Raw genomic sequence first — 20,122 nt, 5'->3', positions numbered from 1 at the left:
AACTAAAACACCAGAATATCCTCAAAATCATCAGGATATGTCAAGAGAATTTTTATCCGCAGTTCAAATGATAGCTCAAAACTTCCACAAGAAAGAAATAATCTATCCAACATTTACTGGTAACGAGTCTGAAGATCCAACAGTGTTTCTGAAGAATCTAGAAGAACTGTTTCGTCAAGAACGTGTCAATATCAAAGAAAGAACAAACATTGCTGCTTCACTTTTAAAGGGCCCAGCACAACAATGGTATCAACCCTACAAACATATTGCCTTATCCTGGGAAATGTTTAAGTCACAGTTCATGGATGCATTTAGCAACACTGCAGTTATCGCTCACCTAACAACACAATTGTACGGAGAAAACAGAAAACTAACGAGTCAGCCATCGTATTTATTACAAAGAAACAGGATTATTCTATAGACTGATACCTCAAGCATCCGAAATACACCTTATTAATATTATAATGGAACAATTAGTGCCAGATATTCGATCCAGACTAAGAGGACTCCAATTTAACACTATACAAAAACTGTTACAAGTTGTTACGGCAATAGAAAAGGACCTAACATATACACATCTTAACCAGCAATATACTACAAAGGAATCTTCCATCGAAGACCTAAATAGAGCCACACAAAATAAGTTAAGGCAAGAAAACCGTCCACACAGTGCCTGTAAATATTGCGGAGCTTGGCATTTCCATAAAGATTGTAGTCGAAACCCTTATAACCAAAGATCACAAGAACAAACAGTTACGAGTAACAGAAGAGATCACGTTAATGGGCATCAACCAAATCAACAAGAACACAGTTCAGCCAATCATACACTACAGGAAAACTGGAGGGGAGGACAGAAGCCTGTAGCTGGCCGTCCCTAAACATGTTTTCAGCAGGCAGTATATCGATCGCCGATCTCTCTAAACAAACTCCAAAAATTATGATTAAATTTAATAATGTTTACATAAATGCGTTAGCCGATACGGGAGCTTCAGTTAATCTTATATCTTCTCAGTTTTTTTCTGAATTGCCTAATTCGTATAAACAAATAGTTAAGATTGGTTGTGGTACAGTAGAAATGGATATTCATGGTATTTTTGAGTTAGAATACACAGTCCTTGATGTAACATTAAATTCAAAATTTCTGATAGTCCCAAATTTATCTGAAGAATGTATTTTAGGGTATCCTTGGTTTTTAGAACAACAAGTAGTTCTAGATACTGTTAGATCTTGTATGTATTTTGGTAAAAATATTCGAAGAACTATTTATTTTGCTAATGGAACTCCTCCTTCTGGAACAGTTATAAATAATATTTCATTAAATCATCTCGATGATCTCATTAAAGACCAGTACGAAGCTATTTTGGATGAATATTCTTATCTTTTTGATGAAAGTCTAAAGAGACCAGTTACCCGTACAATTGAACATGATATTCGATTAAATTCTAATAAACCTATCAAAATTAAGCCATATCCTTTAAGTGAACACAAAAAGCGAATAATGAATGAACAAATTCAGGAAATGTTATCCGCAGGAGTAATTGAATCTTCTATCTCTCCTTATTCATCATCACCTGTTATTATAGAGCGTCCCGATAAAAAGCCTAGGTTTTGTGTCGATTATAGGGCTTTAAATCAAGTAACCGAGGATGAATTTACTAAACTTCCTAAAGTGCATGAAACTTTGAAAGAGTTAGGAGTGGCTAAGATATTTACTTCTCTTGACTTAAGAAGCGGGTATTGGCAGGTCGGTCTGTCAGAACGCTCAAAACCTCTTACTGCTTTTTCAACGCCTGACGGAGGACATTATCAGTTCACGGTAATGCCCTTTGGACTTAAAAATGCCCCTACTAGTTTTCAAAAATTAATGTCCGAAGAGGTTTTGACCGGCTTTTTACATAAATTCGCATTAGTTTATCTGGACGATATAATTGTTTATTCACGAAATCATGAAGAACATCTGAAACATTTACATCTTATTTTAGAGCGGCTTAGCCTTCATGGTCTCCAAATCTCTCCAAAAAAATGTCATATTGCTAAAAATAATTTAAATTTTCTTGGTCATCATATAAAAGGAGATTGCAATACTCCACAAGAATATCATTTAAATGAAATTTTAAATTATCCGACCCCAAAAAACAAAAAACAGTTACAATCTTTCATTGGGACAATAAATTGGTTAAGGGAGTATGTGTTTGGGTTATCCATATTAACCGCTCCTCTTGTTGATCTTTTATGTAAAAAAGCTAAGTGGAAGTGGACTGAAGTCGAACAACGTGCATTTGACGCAACAAAAAATGCATTTTCACAACCTCTAAAATTGCATCGTCCTGATCCTACATTACCTTTCTTACTACAGACTGATGCTAGTGACTTAGGAATGGGAGCTGTACTGTTTCAAGAGGGCGAAGGGGGGAAAAAGCAAGTGATCTCATATAGTAGTGCGCGTTTAAATATGACCGAGCGAAAATATCATATTAACGAAAAGGAGTGTTTATGCATTGTTTGGGCTATAAAAAAGTATAGACAGTTTCTTGAGGACAGAAAATTTAAATTAATAACCGACAACAGAGCGTTGCTCTGGCTTAATAAATATAGAGATTCTAAGGCTAAACTGACTCGTTGGTCTCTTTTGTTATCTGAGTTCAATTTTGACATAGAACATTGTCCAGGTAAATTAAATTTGTTTCCCGATTTTCTATCGCGTAACGCTAGAAACGAACAGACATCGTTAACGGAATATGACATGTCACGATTGATTCCTCCTGAAAATAGACAGGACCAAAAATTCGAAATTAATAACTCAAATTTAATTCATTTAAATTATTTAGCTCCTATTGATGACTCATCTCTCTATAAAAACATCTGCTTAGCTCAAACTACCGATCCCGAATTAAGACAAAAGGTTTCTCGCTGGAATTTTTTACAAAGCAATCTTTCTTGTTCTTCAAATGATCGTCAGTTATTGAACAATTATTTAGTTAAAGATGATTTACTTTTTAAACAGGACACAGGTCAAGTAATAGTTCCTACAAATGTAATTGAAAGAGTGCTTTATTTTTATCATGATTCGCCATGGGCAGGTCATCCAGGTCGTGATGAAATGTTTAACACTATTAATCAATATTATTATTGGTCAGAAATGAGAAGTGACATTTCTAAATATACAAAAAATTGTTTAGTTTGCCTAAGTGTCAAAGGTAGGAACTTACAACAATCAGCCACGATGACTGCTCATGTTGCGACTAATCCGGGAGAAATTTTTAGTATCGACATAATGGGACCTTATCCGAAAACGGGTTCAGGTTGTCGTTTTTTGATTACTGTAGAAGATCTCTTTACTCGCTGGGTTGAAGCTAAACCAGTACCTACTGTTCGGTCTAAAGACATAATTCATTTTTTGAATAATGAAGTATGTTGTAGACTAGGTTATCCTAAAACCATTATATCCGATAACGGTACACAATTTATGTCAGAAAATTGGAAAAATTTCTGTAAAGAATATCATATTAATCACGTAACTTCACCAATATATCATCAACGTGCCAACCCAGTTGAGCGTAGAAATCAAGAAATCAAAAAAGTTTTAAAAGCTCAATTATTTAATAAAAACACACAAAATTGGGACAAGAGACTGCCTCGTTGTTTATTTTGTTTAAGGAACCGAACAAATGCCGCAACAGGACTATCCCCTGCTATGAGTCTGCTGGGATATTCGCTTAGTGCCCCAGGAGAACGGGATCATCCCAAATTCGCAGTACCTGTTATCAATAGAGGACACATGCGAGAACAGCGTTTGCAGAAGGCTAGGGAAAACCAAGAAGCATACCAAGGCAAATACACGAATGGTATGTCACGCCATCCAACGTTTCAGTCTGGAGACCAAGTGTTGGTTCGATCCATGACCACTAAACCTGGAGAAGCCTTTAATCCTGCCTGGGAAGGACCCTTTACTATCATTAGCCCCTTGAGTGAGGCCGTCTACATTGTATCAAGGAATGGTGTAGACTGTAAAATTCATATTGATGACATTAGACCGATACCTCCCGAACAACTACTCAGTTTCCAGAAAAATCCAAAAGTTGGATCATTTACTTCTGTCAGCTCAGAGGAGTTAGAAGAAGAGAACAGGGAATATGGAATAAGCCCCCAGTCAAGTAATCCCGATATGGAGCTTGAAAACGTCATGACGTATCTTGACAGGTCTTCCATTGAAATTGAAGTTTGTTCGGACAATAGCTCTGTATCATCATGGAATTCTGACGATAGTAAGCCTACCTGCATATTACCTGATCAATACCCTAAATTGACTACTCGTACTCGTAAAGCACCAATTTTCCTTAACGATTATGTTTGTAATTAACAGTTTAGTTATACCAACTTGTACTCATATCACTAAGTTACTAGTATAACTTTGTTTTAGATATAGAAATATCTTTATTAATTAGTCTTAGATAAGATTAATTGAATGTTAATTTCATAACATTCTTGCAGATTGAAAAACTGTAGGATTGATTATTTTTATGTTACAAGTCCGAAGACATGTAAATAATTACCTTAATTGTATTATTTTCTTTGAATTCTTTCTGAATTTTGTTTTCTTGTGTAAAGAAAAGAAAAAAAAAAAAATTTAGTAGGCCGCTGGATATACGAAAAGTTAAAATTTTAGTGATATATGCATAGACTAGATTCTTGTTTTATAGACTGAACGGTTATAAGGAACTTGGTTATAAGTATTTTTTTTGAATTTCTATGACTAAGTCTTATTGTAAATTGTTTTGATTTTATAGTTACTATGTTGTTAAAAGGAATTAATGTTACTAAATTTTTGTTCGGAACTTTAGTAATAAAACGACATTTTGAAAAAACCACGAAAATTCCATCTTAGCAGGGGGGGTGTTATCGATACCTCCCTAATTAAAATACAAAAATTGGCAACCCCGGAAGTGGCAACACTGTAAAAGAAAAGATGATTAAGAAGAGAGTCGCTCACCGGCTTCGAAAGACGTCGTCACGGGATGGTCACGGTCACAAAAAGAATAAGGTGGAATTTTCGAGGCGAGCAGGTGTCCAATACAAGCGTAATGGTTTTATTTTCTAGGTAAGATCCTTTTTATTCCCTATAAAATTCAAACAAGTAGATTATCGATCTCGATCGGTAGAGCTAGCCGGTAATAGGTATTAATCAATAATATTAATAAAAAATCGAGAACGATAACATTATTATTTTGCTTATGATTTAAAATTTAAAACCACAAAATAAGCAAGACGGCAAAATTAAAAAATGCCTTTATAAATTTTATGATATACTAATAAAGTTAATAAAGACAATGACAATAAAATCTGTGATATTAAAAAAAGTATTGTTGATTATTTTAAATTGGCGGTTTAAATTTTAAATTTATGGAGGGAAAAAAATAATTTAGTACATACTCAGAGATATAGAGGTAGGAGGCGCTGATTACTGATAACATTTTCTATTTCTTTTTATCGTTCTACAAACATTTCTATTTCTATCCTTGTCATTTGTCCTTGCTGAGCATGTCAAATGATGTCAGGTCGTCAGGTGTAATTTTCTGTGCCTAAAAATTTAAAAGGGGTAAGAAATTTAAGAATATTTTGGTAATGTTCTTAAAATTATTACACTATCTTTTTTTAATATATGTAACTTCAAAGTTAAATAGCAAACAGTAAGATTATATGTTACATTTATTATAGTTAATTCAAAATCTTTCTTGCATTGCGTTCTTTGAGCAATTAAAAGGAAAAGTAGCGAGCTTCAAGGAAGATTTGTTTATTGATTTTCTGACAGAACTTGTTGCATTAACTAACTTTTTAGAGTGCGTTATTAAGTAACTTACAATATGAGTGCAGATTTGTATAAGAATATTAAGAACCTGTGCCGTACTTGTATGTCAGCAGAAAGCAATTTAACTTCTTTATTTGCTGTTTTGAGTTTAGCAAATAAAGAAGAACCACTTTATTCTATTTTGTACAAGTGTACGTCAATTGAGGTAAATATAATTATAAATAATAGTAATTACAGTATTGTAAGTAAGCTAATATTATTTTTAGATATTCGACAGTGATATGTTACCGAATAATATTTGCATTAGTTGTCTGGAAAAATTAGCAATATGTTACTTATACAGAGAACTTTGTTACGATACACAGAACAGACTGCAACAGCTATGTCAATCCCAAAAGGATTTGTATCCTTATGTACCTGAGATACCTGAAACTACTAGTAATGAATTAGATCAAATCGATTCAACTGATTTTAGCCAGGTCAATTTAAGCTACTTAACAGAGGACAGAGAATTAGTTTCAGCGAATGATAACTTGCCAGAAGTCGATGGCACTATAGATAAGGAACCTTTAAGTCAGTCATGTGATTCTTCTGATTTTTTGAGCTGTGAAAAAACAAATTCCTTCGTTGAGACTGAGGAGGAAAAAAGTAATTCTAATTCTAAAGGTGAAAATGTAGAAAATAAAGGTAAATTTTCTTGTGAGATTTGTTCGAAAACTTTAAATTCAGAATATTTATTGAATAAGCACATAAAGAGTCATTCGAATGGTGAGAAACTGAAATGTCATATCTGTATGAGAAAGTTTACCAGGTAAGTTTTAGTTTATTTTATAGAGCAGTAGTTTATAGTGGTATTATTATAGAGCTACTGATGTTCAGCGTCACATGTTGACACATACTGGAGATAAACCATTTTCCTGCTTTATTTGCCAGCGCTCTTTTACACAGTCTGGCACATTGACGGCTCATCTGAGGAAACATAGTGGTTATGAAAACTACAAAGCACCTAAAAAGAAACGACGTGATCCATATTTGTGTTCAATATGTGGGAAATCATTCACACACTCTTCCACACTTACTATTCACATAAGGAGACATGTTGGGGACAAACCTTACGGTTGTGATGTTTGTCAATTAAAGTAACTTCATTATTTAATTCATTTATTTTTTTTCCTAAATATACTATTTTTTTTGTTTCAGATTTGTATCTAGTGGCAGGTTAAAATCGCATATGAGGGTTCATACTGGGGAGAGGCCTTTTGTTTGTGAAATTTGCAAGAAATCATTTGCTCATTCGGCAGCTATATCCAGGCATATCAAGGCTCATATTGGAGAAAATGTACATCCTTGTGGGTATTGTGGCAAAGAATTTACAACAACTTATTGTTTAAATATCCATATCAGGTATACTTATATCCTTAAAAATAAATAAAATGATAGATATTCAGAATCATTGTTCAAGAAGTCTAGTGTTAACAAGTTTTTCCGCTAGATGTAGTTATTTTTATTATTCCGCTAGATAGTTAGATGTAGTTTAGGTTTTAAAAGTAAATGCTTGAGCATTTTACAAGAACTGTGGATTTTTAGGCAACACACTGGCGAAAGACCATTGAAATGCAAAGTGTGCAATAAAGCTTTTGGCGATCCTAAAAATTTAAAACAACATGAAAAAACCCATTCTGATGAGAAGCCATATTTGTGTATGGAGTGTGGAAAAAGGTTCAGAAGGAAATACCACTTGAAAACGCACACGAAACTACATAATAAGGATTAAGAATACCTTTTTCATGAAGTACATACAATAATATAAATGTTGTTATATGTTTAATAGAATAAGGAATATACAAGGTGTAAGTAAGAACCTTTAAGTACATTATACATTGTTATTAGAAGCATTGTATTTATAACAATAAGTTATACAACCTAATTAGTTCTGTTGATTTATAGACAAAAATGGTAGATAATAAGGATAATAATGAAGATAGACTTGACAAAAATGCCTGCTCATTCAATTTTGATAAAAAATTGAAATAGATTGTGAATTTTGCCACCAATGTTGTCATTTAAAATTCTAATTGTACAAAATACTCAATTTTTATAATGAAATAATTGTTCACAATTTAAAAAAAGCACATTTGATTTCTCAAAAGTATATTTTTGTCTATTTTCCAAAGTTGTTTTTTTATAAATATTTTAGTTATTATATTTTTCGTGTAGTTAAATAACTGTTACTCCTTATTTTTCTTTTTTAAGTTTAATAAAAGCAGCGACAAAAAATGCAAAAAATAGTAATCAAGGTTTTCTCTGAATTTCACAGTTTTTCATGTTTATAGAAAACAAAAGTCTTTGGAACGTTTTTTTTTGACTAGATATGTCCTAAAGATAAACAAGTGTTGTCTTCACGTTCAATTTTAGAACCGTAGATGATAAATAAGACTTAAAAATACCTCATTACAGCGATATATTAACAGTGTTTTAATATTAGAAAGTTTTTATAAATTATAAATGGGTTTATCAGATTGTTCAAGTGTTATAAAATGATTAACTTAAAATAATTTAAAAATATATACAAAAAAAACATATAAATACTATTTTAGTGAATAAGAAAAGTTTCAGTTAAACACCCCGACAAAACAATATTTTATTAGATATTATATTTATACCAATATATTATGATCTGAAATATATACAAATCAGTACTTTTTGTAATGACAGATATGTCAATTGTTCAAAGAAAGTAAAGGCAAGAAAGTTTTAGCAAGAAAGTGGACGATTTTGACAGACTACATTCAAAAATTGCCAGAAAATTACAATTTATGTTTCATTTACAATGAGTGATTACATGTCAGTGCCATACATTCTCTTGTTGGACTATAACTATACTTACAGGGGTTCTCAAAAGGAAACATATTTTTATATATTGTGCCACTATAATATTGCTATTGTATTGCTTATCAATATAAATACAATGCTTAAACATAAAATTATACTCAAATATTGCATGTTTAAAATGTTTAATTGTGTACCCTAATAAAGTTCAATTTGAAAGTGGTTTTTAAGGCTAAAAATGTAAATTGATGTTAGCCACTGATATTTCTAGCTAAAAAATTACATAAACAGTTGTTCATATCAACTTATTTTTTTAGTCCTGCAAACTCAAAACATATCCTAAATAAGTCTTCTCTAGTATTAAATAAAGTATTTTACATAATCAATAAGACTATACAATAAAATATTGACAATCAGTTTGTTGATAAAAGCAACAAAAAGAAACTTAAGTCTTTGCAATGAATTTCACTAAAAGCATTTCTCTTTTCAATATTTTTATATGTACTGTGTGTTTTGTGATAGTATTTTTCTATTTATATCTAATCAATAATTATAATACTTTTAAGGAAGTCGTTAATTGCAGAACTTGTTCTTTTAAGTTTAGTCAAATTTAAAGACAGTTTGATAACATTACACTAAGGGCTGGCAAAGGTTAGTCTTGGGTCGAGATTTCCGTATATCAGAAGAGTACAATGCGTTTGTAATGTACTGAACAAAGAGAGAACAGTAAACACGTCAAACGTATGAAATAAACCGAGAAACTTTACACATTGCTAGGAGACGTGGAAGGGGACATAGCAGATTTGTCGCAGTCGACCGGTCGACCCAATTTACTGTCCTCCATTCACGCAGTTGTGCAGCTCTGAACTGTTCAAGAACGCGATATTCTCACTCCATTCAATTGAGTCATAAAGTTCAGAACTGTCCCGCGCCATATGAAGGCACCAGGCTATCGCGCACAGCTCCTTTCAGAACCGTTCTAAGTAGCCCAGAGCAATTGCTGTCCTCTATTCACGAATTTCGAGTTCCAGAGCTTTACGCCCTGGGCTACTCGAGAACTGTTCTGAAAGGTGCTGTGCGCGATAGCCTGGTGCCTCCATATGGCGCGGAACAGTTCTGAACTTTATGACTCAATTGAATGGAGTAAGAGTATCGCGTTCTTGAACAGTTCAGAGCTGCACAACTGCGTGAATGGAGGACAGTAAATCAGTACCTCTGTCAGTACTTAAAGTTCTAGGGAAAGGTATACACCGTGTGTTCAGCTTCACGATTTAATTACGTCTCGTGATACTTTATTTGTTTATTTATTAACGAGTCGTTGTAATTTTCCCTATAGCTTAAAAATTTTTAAGTGCAAGTTAGAAACACTTGCATTTTTAGTAAAAATAAGTGGAATTGAGTTTGTGTTTGACAGTGATTGCGCTATTAGAACTCTGAATTCAAAAATCAATATCTCGAAATCTATTAGAAATAATTGATTGTAGTTTTTTTCAAAAACTTTCTTAATATTTCTGCTATATTTTCTTCGCAGACAGTATGTGAAAATCTTTATAAATATAAAGTTACACGCTTACTGAAAATTGCTATACACTAAAAGTAAATGGTTGGGTTGTTTAAAATTTTTGAATGGAAAAGAACAACCTTGTCGAATTTTTCTTATTTAAACATATTGTAAAAGATCCGATCTTCAAAATAAAAAAAAAGTTTCTAAAGTGATTCTTAAGTTATAGCGTGTTTTTAAATTATCGCGATTACTGACGTTTTCTCGTTATAAAAAATTGGATACTCTAACGATATCCTTATAATACCATTACAGATGCTCAGAAACATATCTAATGATTTTATCTAGTTATCTTTTCGAAAAAAAGTCTTTTAAAAATAAGCGGTTTTTGATCGTGATTTTACTTTACTTGATAGGAAAAGGCAACGCCGCAAGAGCACACCGTCGCATTTCTCTCACTCCGACTTAATAAGATCCCTATGCGATTTACTTCCACACATATAAATACCGACCCAAAAGTAACAGTTTCCAGCACGGTATGTGTTTTACTCTATTAATTCACTGATCTATCGATAGACAGTATATTCGAATTTACCGTGTTAATTTCCAGCATATTTCTCATGACGATTTCCTATAGAGCTATTCTTAGTGGGTTACCCGGTACATTCCAGGGAGGGTTATAGATAGTCAAAAAAAAATTTAATGTCTTCTAATCTAAAAAAACTTTTGTTCAAATAACAAGTTTTGTTGGTAACGACTTTCAAGATTTTTTATATGCGATATTTACATACCATTCCTTAAAACGTATTAGCTTAGTTAAATGTGTTTTTCTTATACAACTTTTTTGAATAAGAAATATTTTTGTCCATATAGCAATATAGCACAATCTCATTAGTTATAGTCTATTTAATATTAAGTTCGTACAAATTTTTTACCTATATACATATTTTTTTTATTTTTATAAATATTTAATTTATTTAATATATGTCGTTTTAGTTCGTTTGCGTTTGATAATAATCTAAAACTAAAATGGTTGTGTCCTACTTATATCTAAATGAGACTATATGTGATCCCATAGTGTTATACGTATATACAAGGGCGTAAACAATATTTATACCTCTAATAAATGTTTTCGACTTGAAGAAAAAATTATATATCATGTCTACCTTTACAATATTAAAATTTTGTCAAATTATGAAAAATTGTCGTTGTTGATGTTATTACTGTTGTTGATGTTTCTTGTGTGTATATGTTCTCAGCAACAAATCTGTTTGTGATCTATGGTTATTAAACGAAAATAAAAGTGTCTTGTGAGGCGAACTAATTGTATCTTTATTCATTAATGTTTCCTTCCTTTAAAAACAATATTTGTGTAAAAATAATTTCCCAAATAAAAGAAAATATGCAATAATTTGTTAGTATACTTGTGCGCGACAGTGTTTTTTATATATTTTATTAATTATGGAACATAAAGTAAATTGATTTATCTGGGTATAAGATTTTTTGAGGTAACTATTGGCCTGTTCCTCCGCGATCTTTTCAGATCTGTGGTCCTCATCTGAACTGTATGTCCGATTTCCAGTCCGACTCTTTCAAAATGTCTAGAAACTTGGAGACTCAACCCGCCATTTAGGTCTTTATCAATGGCTTATTCTTCCTATACCTCTTTGTCAATGGCCTCCCATACGCCACAAGATTTAGCCTGCTGATTTAGTCCGCGGACTTGGCCTGTCACATACCAAAACTTTCGTATTTTGGACAGCCCAATCTGCTAATTAGATTTGTCTGATTTGTCTGCTAATTTGATTTGTCTGATTAAAAATTCTCATTTGGGACAAATTCGACGTTTTCAACTTCTTTAATTTGACAGATCAAATCAGCGGGTTTGGCCTGTGACAGGCTTGATCAGCTACGGGCTTGGCCTGCTACTAAAATACTGATTTTACACAACACCTACTTTATTACAATTCTATGAAATTATATGGAAAAATAAAAGAGAAAAAAAAAAATTGGTGGCAGCGGTGGGGTTTAAGTCTATCAGAAAAATATATATTTAGTTTTTCCCAGAGAAAGGGTCCCTTATGCGAAACAGAGTTTACCATTTTTTTGACTTTTTGGGCCTCCAAACAAGCTAGGGTTGTTATCTACGCTGTAAAATATTCCGTTACAGCTTATCATTGCCTAATATACAGAACGTTTGTCAGGCTGTCGCTGTGTTCTGTCGTTGCTTCTTCTGGTTGACAAAATCTGCACATGGTACGTCCGTCAATCCTATCCACTTTATGTGTTTATTGAGTTTGTAGTTGCTCTGTTAGTAGATCCACAACAGTTTAAACAGTCTTTTTATTTTTGTTTAGTGGATTTGCCTTAAATTTTGGCAAATGTTTTACTATGACTTTTTCGCCTGTTTCTGCGCTATGCAATTAAGCTACTAAGCATATTTATATTTTAGGAATATCGGTATAGTATATACATAATATTTATATTAATGTTTTATTTTACCATGTAATTAGCCATAGAAAATTAATGACTAAAGAACAGTATTTTTTACCATGAGTTAATGCATATTTAATTTCAACTTTGAATCATTTAATAGAATTTAGTAACTACATTGTGTTTGATATAAACAGTAAGTTAAAAAGAAAAAGTAAATAAGTTTCAGGATTATTTCAATTTCCAAAAATGAACAAATTGAAGATTAGAAAGAAACTTTTTTTTATACATATAGTGCAAAAATTTTGTGATGACACTAATATATCGACTTGCAAATATTTAACTAACCAGTCATTGTGTAAAAAGTATTTATTTTCTACTACAAAATCGAAATTATTATTAAATTATTGCACTTTTTTCTAGAATTTTTTGGATATTTGTCATTTTGATTAGTTTATCCAGCACACTGGTAATATTTCGCTACAATTTTTTTGATTGGGAAGAAAAGGCTACATATATTACTGTAGATCCTCTAGGAACACCCATAACTGATGTGAACTATCCGGGAATCATGGTTTGCAATTTGAATAGGTTGAGTAAACACAGAGCTGAGATTTTTGCTGCTAAAATGTGAGAAGACTAGCTGATTTATTTTAATAAATAAACACTACCTCTAATTATATTTGCAGACACAACCGTGTTAAAACCGAACCTTATTCTGATATTTTGAGATACGTGAAACTTCTAGGCACCGCAGAAGTCTTTGGTATGGAAAGTTATAAATACTTCGTTAAGTTTCAGAATATTTTGGATGTGTATTTTTTTATTGTTCTATTAATTATTCTATTCGACAATAAGGGGTATTATAATATCTTTGAAAAAGGTTATTGATTAAATTGTCACTTTTTTAATTATTTTTTAGTGAAAATGCTATAATTTTAAAATTCCATAATTTATTTTTTTGTGGTTTGATTTCAAATCATTTACAGAAAAGTGAAATGTCATTAGATTTCAATCTTTTCCACGAAAATAGGTGTGTTTGCCATTCTCGGCTACGCACGCATATTTCTATAACATTATAAATCATTAAATATTCATTTATTGCCTGTTTTATTTTAAACGACTTTGATATAATTTTGCTAAAGTAATAAACGAAATAAATCTATAAAGTATTTTATTTGAAAAATAAATTAATTTAATACATTTAAAATTGTCTAGTAATAATAAAACGGTAAAGTATATATTATTATGTTAGCCAAAACATCAAATAACCACGGATGTGTTAAAAACACTAATTTTTAATCAAGGAGCCTTGGAAAAATAGATTTGAGCGTCTAATGATTTACGTGTCTTGTCCGGGCCCGTTATAAGATGCCCAAATCGTATTTTTAATCATATCTCAATTTTTTCAAATGGAACGAGGGTGGCTCATTAGCATGTTTGGAAAAAGCATTTTTTTACGAATAATTTGGTACCACACACTTGGTATTTCGAGTCAAATTTTCGTTACGAACCGCAAGATATAATTTCAAATAAACCATATGATATGACATTCGGGTGCCATTTAAAAATCAAAAGTTGTAGTCATTTCCGGTGAAACAGGAAGTGACAGAAAACAATTGAATACGCCAATCAATCCTAATTTATGTCATATATTAATATACAAAATCTCGTTTTTTAACTGTAAAAATAAAAAAGTTATAGGGGTGAGCCACTTTTGAGACGCACCCGGTATATATATGTTATATACAAGGGGAGTCTTAAGTAAGTGCAAATATTTTCAGGGCTGGTAGATCTCGATAAAAGAAATATATTTTCTCTTTACTGTTATTCAAATATGTAAGTTCAAAATATCCGAGATATTTTAATTTGAAAATAAAAAAAAATGATTTTTCCTTTACGTTATGAGATGAGAACCGCTGGATCTTTTCTGGGTTGTCTTTTTTGTAAATTTAATCTACTGCCTATGTTGCCATATTATGAAGATATTGCGTTTTTTAACTAAAAATTAAAAAATCTCCAAAATTTTTATAAAGAAATTCCAAATGTTCAAAATTTTTTTATTTAACCGGATATTGTTACTAACTTCTAACAACCCCTTATACAATGTGGGATACAAATGATAGCGTGATCAACACACTTGTGAAATATTGTTTTAAAAGCAATAATTATAGATTATTGATCTTTTTAATTCTCCTCATAAACTAGTGTTTTAGTTTTTGTATCTAGAGCTATAACTTTTTTTATGAAATGTGTTAAATAGAAATTAGTTACAATAATGTTTCAAAGACGTTTTAAAAAACAAACAACAGTTGTTGAAATTCTTGAAAATTTTGCAAACGTATCTAATATTTCTACATGTCAATATCTGAACACCTCTTCAAAGTTCGAAAGGTATAGGTATTTTTATTTTACGTAACAGAGCAGTACACAAAATAGAATGAAATTACCATAATAGAACTAATAGTTGTCTGAGAAATATCAGTAAAAGTTGTAACAAAGAATCGGCACAATCATACATGGCACAAAAAGTCTTGTGTATAGAACAGATTAAGCAGAATCACAGCTTATTCGGTACCAGCTAGTAATCTTAGCTTATTAGTTATTCTCATATATATGCCAGTAGTCAAACCATCAGTCTCGATCCCGAGCTGTGTATCAGTTATCCCAAATATGCCTATATATTCTTCTACTATTTTCAGTGATGTGTTATTTACTAGAATGCTTTTTTGTTTACTAGTTTGTTGTACATTACTTTAGTTTTTGCTAAATTCATTGTGAGACCTACTTTCTTGCTGGCTGTATTTAGTTCGTTAATTTGTGTTTGTAGTACCTGAGGACAATTGGCAATTAGGACTATGTCATCAGCAAATCTTAGATGGTTAAGATATTCCCCATCTTTTTTTAATCCACTGTTGGTCCAATCCATCTATATATTCATCTATCTTTTATATCTGTCTTTATCTCTATCTTCGCCCAAAAAATCGATTCAAACTACTGGTGCCTTGAGATTCGGACTGTCCAATACATGCGAATTTGGATAGCTGGGTATTGAATAAAAGCTGTGATTTGTATTGTAACAGGGGGCCTGGGGAACAAAAATTAGTAATTGTAAAACACCAGAGGGATACAAATATAAAATACATACTCTTTTAACAATTAACAACCTAGTTTCTAAGTCAACTTCAAAAATTTCTTATTCTACTAAAAAATATTTAAAAAATCATGGTAATATTATAGCAGTGTTACTTTTAGAGCTTTTTGGATTTTTGTCATAATAGGAGGCTTAACTGGCTCCTTTATAGTCACGATGTGCGTTTACTATAACTGGGTGGAAGATCCAACATACGTAACATTAGACCCATGGGAATTACCCATAACTGACGTCAATTTTCCCGCCATCGACATTTGTAACGTGAACAAACTAAGCAAATGGAAAGCTCAAGAATTAGCAGAAAAAATGTGACCCACATATATTTTATTTATTTTTATTTTTAAATTACATTATAACAAATATTTTTAGACATTCCTATTTCAATAATGAAGCATATTCTGTTGTACTGAGGTATGTAAAATTATTAGGAAACATGTACGATTTCAGCTTGCATGGTTCTAATAATTTTGCTAGACTACAGAATATTTTGGATCAATTTTTGAACGGTACGGATTTAGCGGTACTTCTTTTGAAGCTGATGGTTCCATGTGACGAGATGCTACAGAAATGCGAATGGAACTCTGTAGAATATGATTGTAGAAATTTGTTTCGCGTTAGGTTAAGCGATGGTGGGTTTTGTTGTTCTTTTAATCAGATTCAACCCATTTTAAGACCTGAAATGTGAGTAGCATATAGCCCCGCCCTAATATGCCCTCTAAAACAGCCACTACACTATACCCGAAATGTTTTACGAAATAATTCTGGAAGTATTTCGTGAAACATTTCGCAAAACATTACTGAAAATAGAACGATAAATACCAAGCCCGTGTTATAAAAATTAGTTCCCACGTTTCCTGAAATCGATCGAGACGCGTCGTGATTGGTTGTTTGTTTTTTATTTTTTATTGTTACAATATAGTAGAATGGATTTATATAAAAACCATGCTGGGTGCTAATAAAAGTATCGTTTACAGAGTTCTCCTAAGAACAATAAAAGAACATTGCATTTAAATAATGTTTGTGGACTATACTTTTGTTGACATCGATCGGGTCAATTAATAATTTTCCCAAGCGGATATGATAATGTTACCAGTATTACTCATCAAGCAATACTACTTTTATATTAATCAATTAAGGCCGTAAACAAACATATTATATACAACTTTATATACTAATTTATAAAAAAAAAAAAAAAAAAAAAATAAAAAAAAAATTATGTAATAAAAAAATATAAAATAATAAAAATAAAAATAATAAAATTAATTAGATAAATAATTATATTATTATGATTTTTTATAATTATATTAATTATATTTTAATATTATTATTATTATTATTATTTTTTGATAAAATTAAATCATAAAAATATTGCAATTATTTTATTATATTTCTGCAGTTTAAGTGGAAAATTTTGTTCCTAAATATCTTCTATACATATAATAAACGCGTGTTCAAATATTAATTCTGTCGAATACATAGATAAACGAAACAAGTTTAGATTGGAAAGTGCCCATAAGGACAATGTAAACACTATTTGGCGCTATTCTTGCTACGGTCGCGACCCAAAACTTTTGAAAATTTCGGAGCGGTTCGGCTTTTTCCGGAACTATATCGCCAAATATTGTTTATTCAAATTTATTATTATTTTCGTTTAATTTTATAAATAAAAGACAGTGTGTTGCATACAAGAAACTTTATTTTATATAAGGACGCATGTATGAAATACCTATGAAACATTGGAAACCGACGTTATGCCACGATCCAGGATGGTTTTTGCAGTTCACAGTTCACAGCACAGCTTTTTAAGTTTTTATGCCACTTTTTCACAATTATCACCGGTTGGAGTAAATAAAACTTGAATTAAACTCACAAGATAGCAATTATTACTTTGAAAATGGACGCTATAAACACTTTTCGGAATTTCTTTAATGAGAGCGGTTTAGATTTTGAAAGAATATTATGATTTTTGAAGATTCTGACTTTGACAAGAGAAAATTATTCTGTTTTTGTTTGTCGTTGTTCTTAGCGACCGCTATAGCAGCGCCAGATCGCGTATAACGGTCGCGACCCAAAATAATTTCGCGACCTAAAATTTTTACGGGCTTTCCAATCTAAACTTGTTGCATTTATCTATGGTCGAATATATATGTCAAAAATTGACATTTGATATGTCATTTTATTCAGAGTGTCATTTTCTATCGAATAAAGTAGAAATATACCGAGGGCGCCATTATTTAAAAATCAAAAGTTGTAGTCACTTCCGGTAAAATAGGAAGTGACCAAAAACAATTGAATACGTCAATCGATCCTAATTTATGTCATATACTAACATACCAAATCTCGTTTTTTTACCTGAAAAATTATAAAAAAGTTAAAGTGGGCCACTTTTGAGACTGCACCCGGTATAGGTAAAAATTATATTCATGAAAATTTCGAACTAAATATATAGTAATATATTTGAGGGTCTCTTATTAATAAGTTATAACACCCGTATAAATATATCTACGTATAAAAGTTATTTCTGCTTTTTCCAAACTATGGAGGCTTTCCTGGCTTTACTAACTTTCCAGTACTTGTTCGTTCAATCTTAGATTTTTTATTATATTAATCGTTTCTACAATTTTATCTATATTCAAGATACGGTGCATCAGAAGCCCATTATCACCTACCAAAAACCAGCAAAAAATTTGAAGGCTCCGAACTGAACAACGGATTGACAGTTACCATTAGTAACAACCTCAGCGATTACTTTTACACAACTCTGGCTACAAGAGGTGTTACCATAAAGGTGTTCCTACCTACAGATTTCCCAGATGTCAGCAGCGGATCTTTGAGGGAAGTAATCGTGAAAGAACAATCGGAAGTTTTTATTAAATTGGAACCTTATTCGCTGAGGAGTCAGGATACAATAAGGGCTATGCCTCAGTCTCTGGTAAATATCGTGATAATTGTCATCTTGCTTCGAAATTTGTATTGTTTTCGTACTTAGACTTTCCAGATATTCTTTTGTCTCTGCCTAAAACATATTTATAGTATAGTGACCTTTGAAATAACAACTTTTAGTTACGTAATCGAGGGTGCAATTTTTAAATTAATTGTTGCCAGTCATGTACAGGGTGGACCATTTTGGTTGTTTCTATAGGGTGGTATCTAGGAAACCGTGAGAAATATTCATATTTTGATACTGCAGTCTCGGGTTCTTTTTTTGAAAAAATCACAATGGCGCAAGCGGATCGTGGCTATCTTGATCGGTTTCGAAGCTACAGGGGGATTCTCTGTTGATTAACTCATTATTTGCCTATACCTACGTATATATTTTTATTTTAGAGAAAATGTAAATTTGCTGATGAGGAAAACATAGGATTTGGACTATATTCTTCCAGTAATTGTTACGTAAGCTGCAAGATAAAAAGTATTTTGTCCTTATGTAAATGTATTCCATTCATGTTCCCCAAGATAAAAGTTGAAAAGAATAATTTGCGATATTGTAATGTCATTGATATTCCTTGTCTCAACAAATACCAACGTAATTATAATTAAATATCATAAAATACTGATGATATAGTTTATATTCGATTTTTTTAGACAAAATATTAAGATATTATCCAACAGAGGATCCCGATAATCCAGAGTTGGCTTTTGAGCTAGAAGATTCCTTGAAATGTCATTGTATACCCAACTGCGATGATGTCATTTATGACGTAGATGTCCATGAAATCGAATATTTTGGTGGTGATTCTGGAAATAAGTTAACACAATCTATTTTTACTATACGTATTTACTAGTTTAAATAAATAATTTTTTTTTCTAGAATGGACTCAAAAGTTCATATATTTTCGTACATGGCTTACGCAGATATAATGAAAAAAACATCTACCATTACTTGGTACGAAGCTCTAAGTAATTAATTTATAAATAACATACTTAGAAACACTTGAACTTAAATTAATTCATATTTTAGGTATTTTCGGTGGAATATTGTCCCTATTTTTAGGAATCAGCGTCATGAGCTTTATAGAAATATTATTGCTTATATTTAAACTGATTTCATTAAAGATTTATAAACTGCTTCACAGCGAAAATAAGAATTAATTAGTATTATCGCTTTATTCCATAATATTTCATTAATTACCAGTTTTATAGTTAATTCAATTAAATTTAAATTTGTAAATCCCCATAATTTGCTTGGCCATCTCTGATGCAATGCTAAAATTAACTTTACATGTGCTGCCATCTATATATTGAAAAGCACCATTTAGAATTGAAACTAACCTCACATTTAATGTTTACCTCTGATGTTTACATTTAAATTTGAAATTTTTTATCTTTACCAGTTGTTTTTAGTAAAAATAATACTATTGAAAATAATTTGACTTCTACAGTAAGATTTAGTGTGGTA

The 20,122-nt window shown here is 31.4% G+C and overlaps 2 protein-coding genes across 4 annotated transcripts; both read left to right on the top strand.

Moving 5' to 3' along the window:
• Positions 1–5,398: 5,398 nt before the first annotated feature.
• LOC115875159 (zinc finger protein 501-like) lies at positions 5,399–18,398 on the top strand. 3 transcript variants are annotated; one of them, XM_030890549.1, is made up of 6 exons: positions 5,399–5,596; positions 5,837–6,011; positions 6,073–6,617; positions 6,670–6,945; positions 7,007–7,210; positions 7,394–9,369. In XM_030890549.1, the coding sequence occupies exons 2-6, from the start codon at positions 5,862–5,864 to the stop codon at positions 7,578–7,580; spliced, it is 1,362 nt and encodes a 453-aa protein (XP_030746409.1). In that variant the 5' UTR covers positions 5,399–5,596; positions 5,837–5,861; the 3' UTR covers positions 7,581–9,369. The 3 variants fall into 3 exon arrangements, 2 of the variants coding, with proteins under 2 accessions (XP_030746409.1, XP_030746408.1); XR_004048979.1 differs by adding an exon at positions 18,361–18,398 and having other exon boundaries at positions 5,594–6,011; positions 7,394–7,656; XM_030890548.1 differs by having other exon boundaries at positions 5,594–6,011.
• LOC115875179 (pickpocket protein 28-like) lies at positions 15,795–20,109 on the top strand. The gene is made up of 6 exons (XM_030890583.1): positions 15,795–16,031; positions 16,093–16,404; positions 18,361–18,655; positions 19,051–19,249; positions 19,309–19,497; positions 19,685–20,109. Exons 1-6 carry the CDS (start codon positions 15,880–15,882, stop codon positions 19,813–19,815), a joined length of 1,278 nt encoding a protein of 425 aa, XP_030746443.1. The 5' UTR covers positions 15,795–15,879; the 3' UTR covers positions 19,816–20,109.
• Positions 20,110–20,122: the final 13 nt, after the last annotated feature.

Source organism: Sitophilus oryzae, unplaced genomic scaffold (assembly GCF_002938485.1).
Source record: "Sitophilus oryzae breed Bouriz unplaced genomic scaffold, Soryzae_2.0 scaffold_1350_pilon_pilon, whole genome shotgun sequence".
Classification (NCBI taxonomy): Eukaryota; Metazoa; Arthropoda; class Insecta; order Coleoptera; family Curculionidae; genus Sitophilus; species Sitophilus oryzae.
Note: the sequence above shows the minus strand (reverse complement) of the source record. Positions and strands in the feature narration are given on the sequence as shown.

Coding starts and splice junctions, on each gene's coding strand:
- LOC115875179 (XM_030890583.1), top strand. CDS start 15,880: ATGTGCGTTTACTATAACTGGGTGGAAGATCCAACATACGTAACATTA. Junction 18,656..19,050: donor GGGCTATGCCTCAGTCTCTG/GTAAATATCGTG, acceptor TTTTTATTTTAG/AGAAAATGTAAATTTGCTGA. Junction 19,498..19,684: donor ACAATCTATTTTTACTATAC/GTATTTACTAGT, acceptor TTCATATTTTAG/GTATTTTCGGTGGAATATTG.
- LOC115875159 (XM_030890549.1), top strand. CDS start 5,862: ATGAGTGCAGATTTGTATAAGAATATTAAGAACCTGTGCCGTACTTGT. Junction 6,618..6,669: donor TGTATGAGAAAGTTTACCAG/GTAAGTTTTAGT, acceptor GTATTATTATAG/AGCTACTGATGTTCAGCGTC. Junction 7,211..7,393: donor TGTTTAAATATCCATATCAG/GTATACTTATAT, acceptor GTGGATTTTTAG/GCAACACACTGGCGAAAGAC.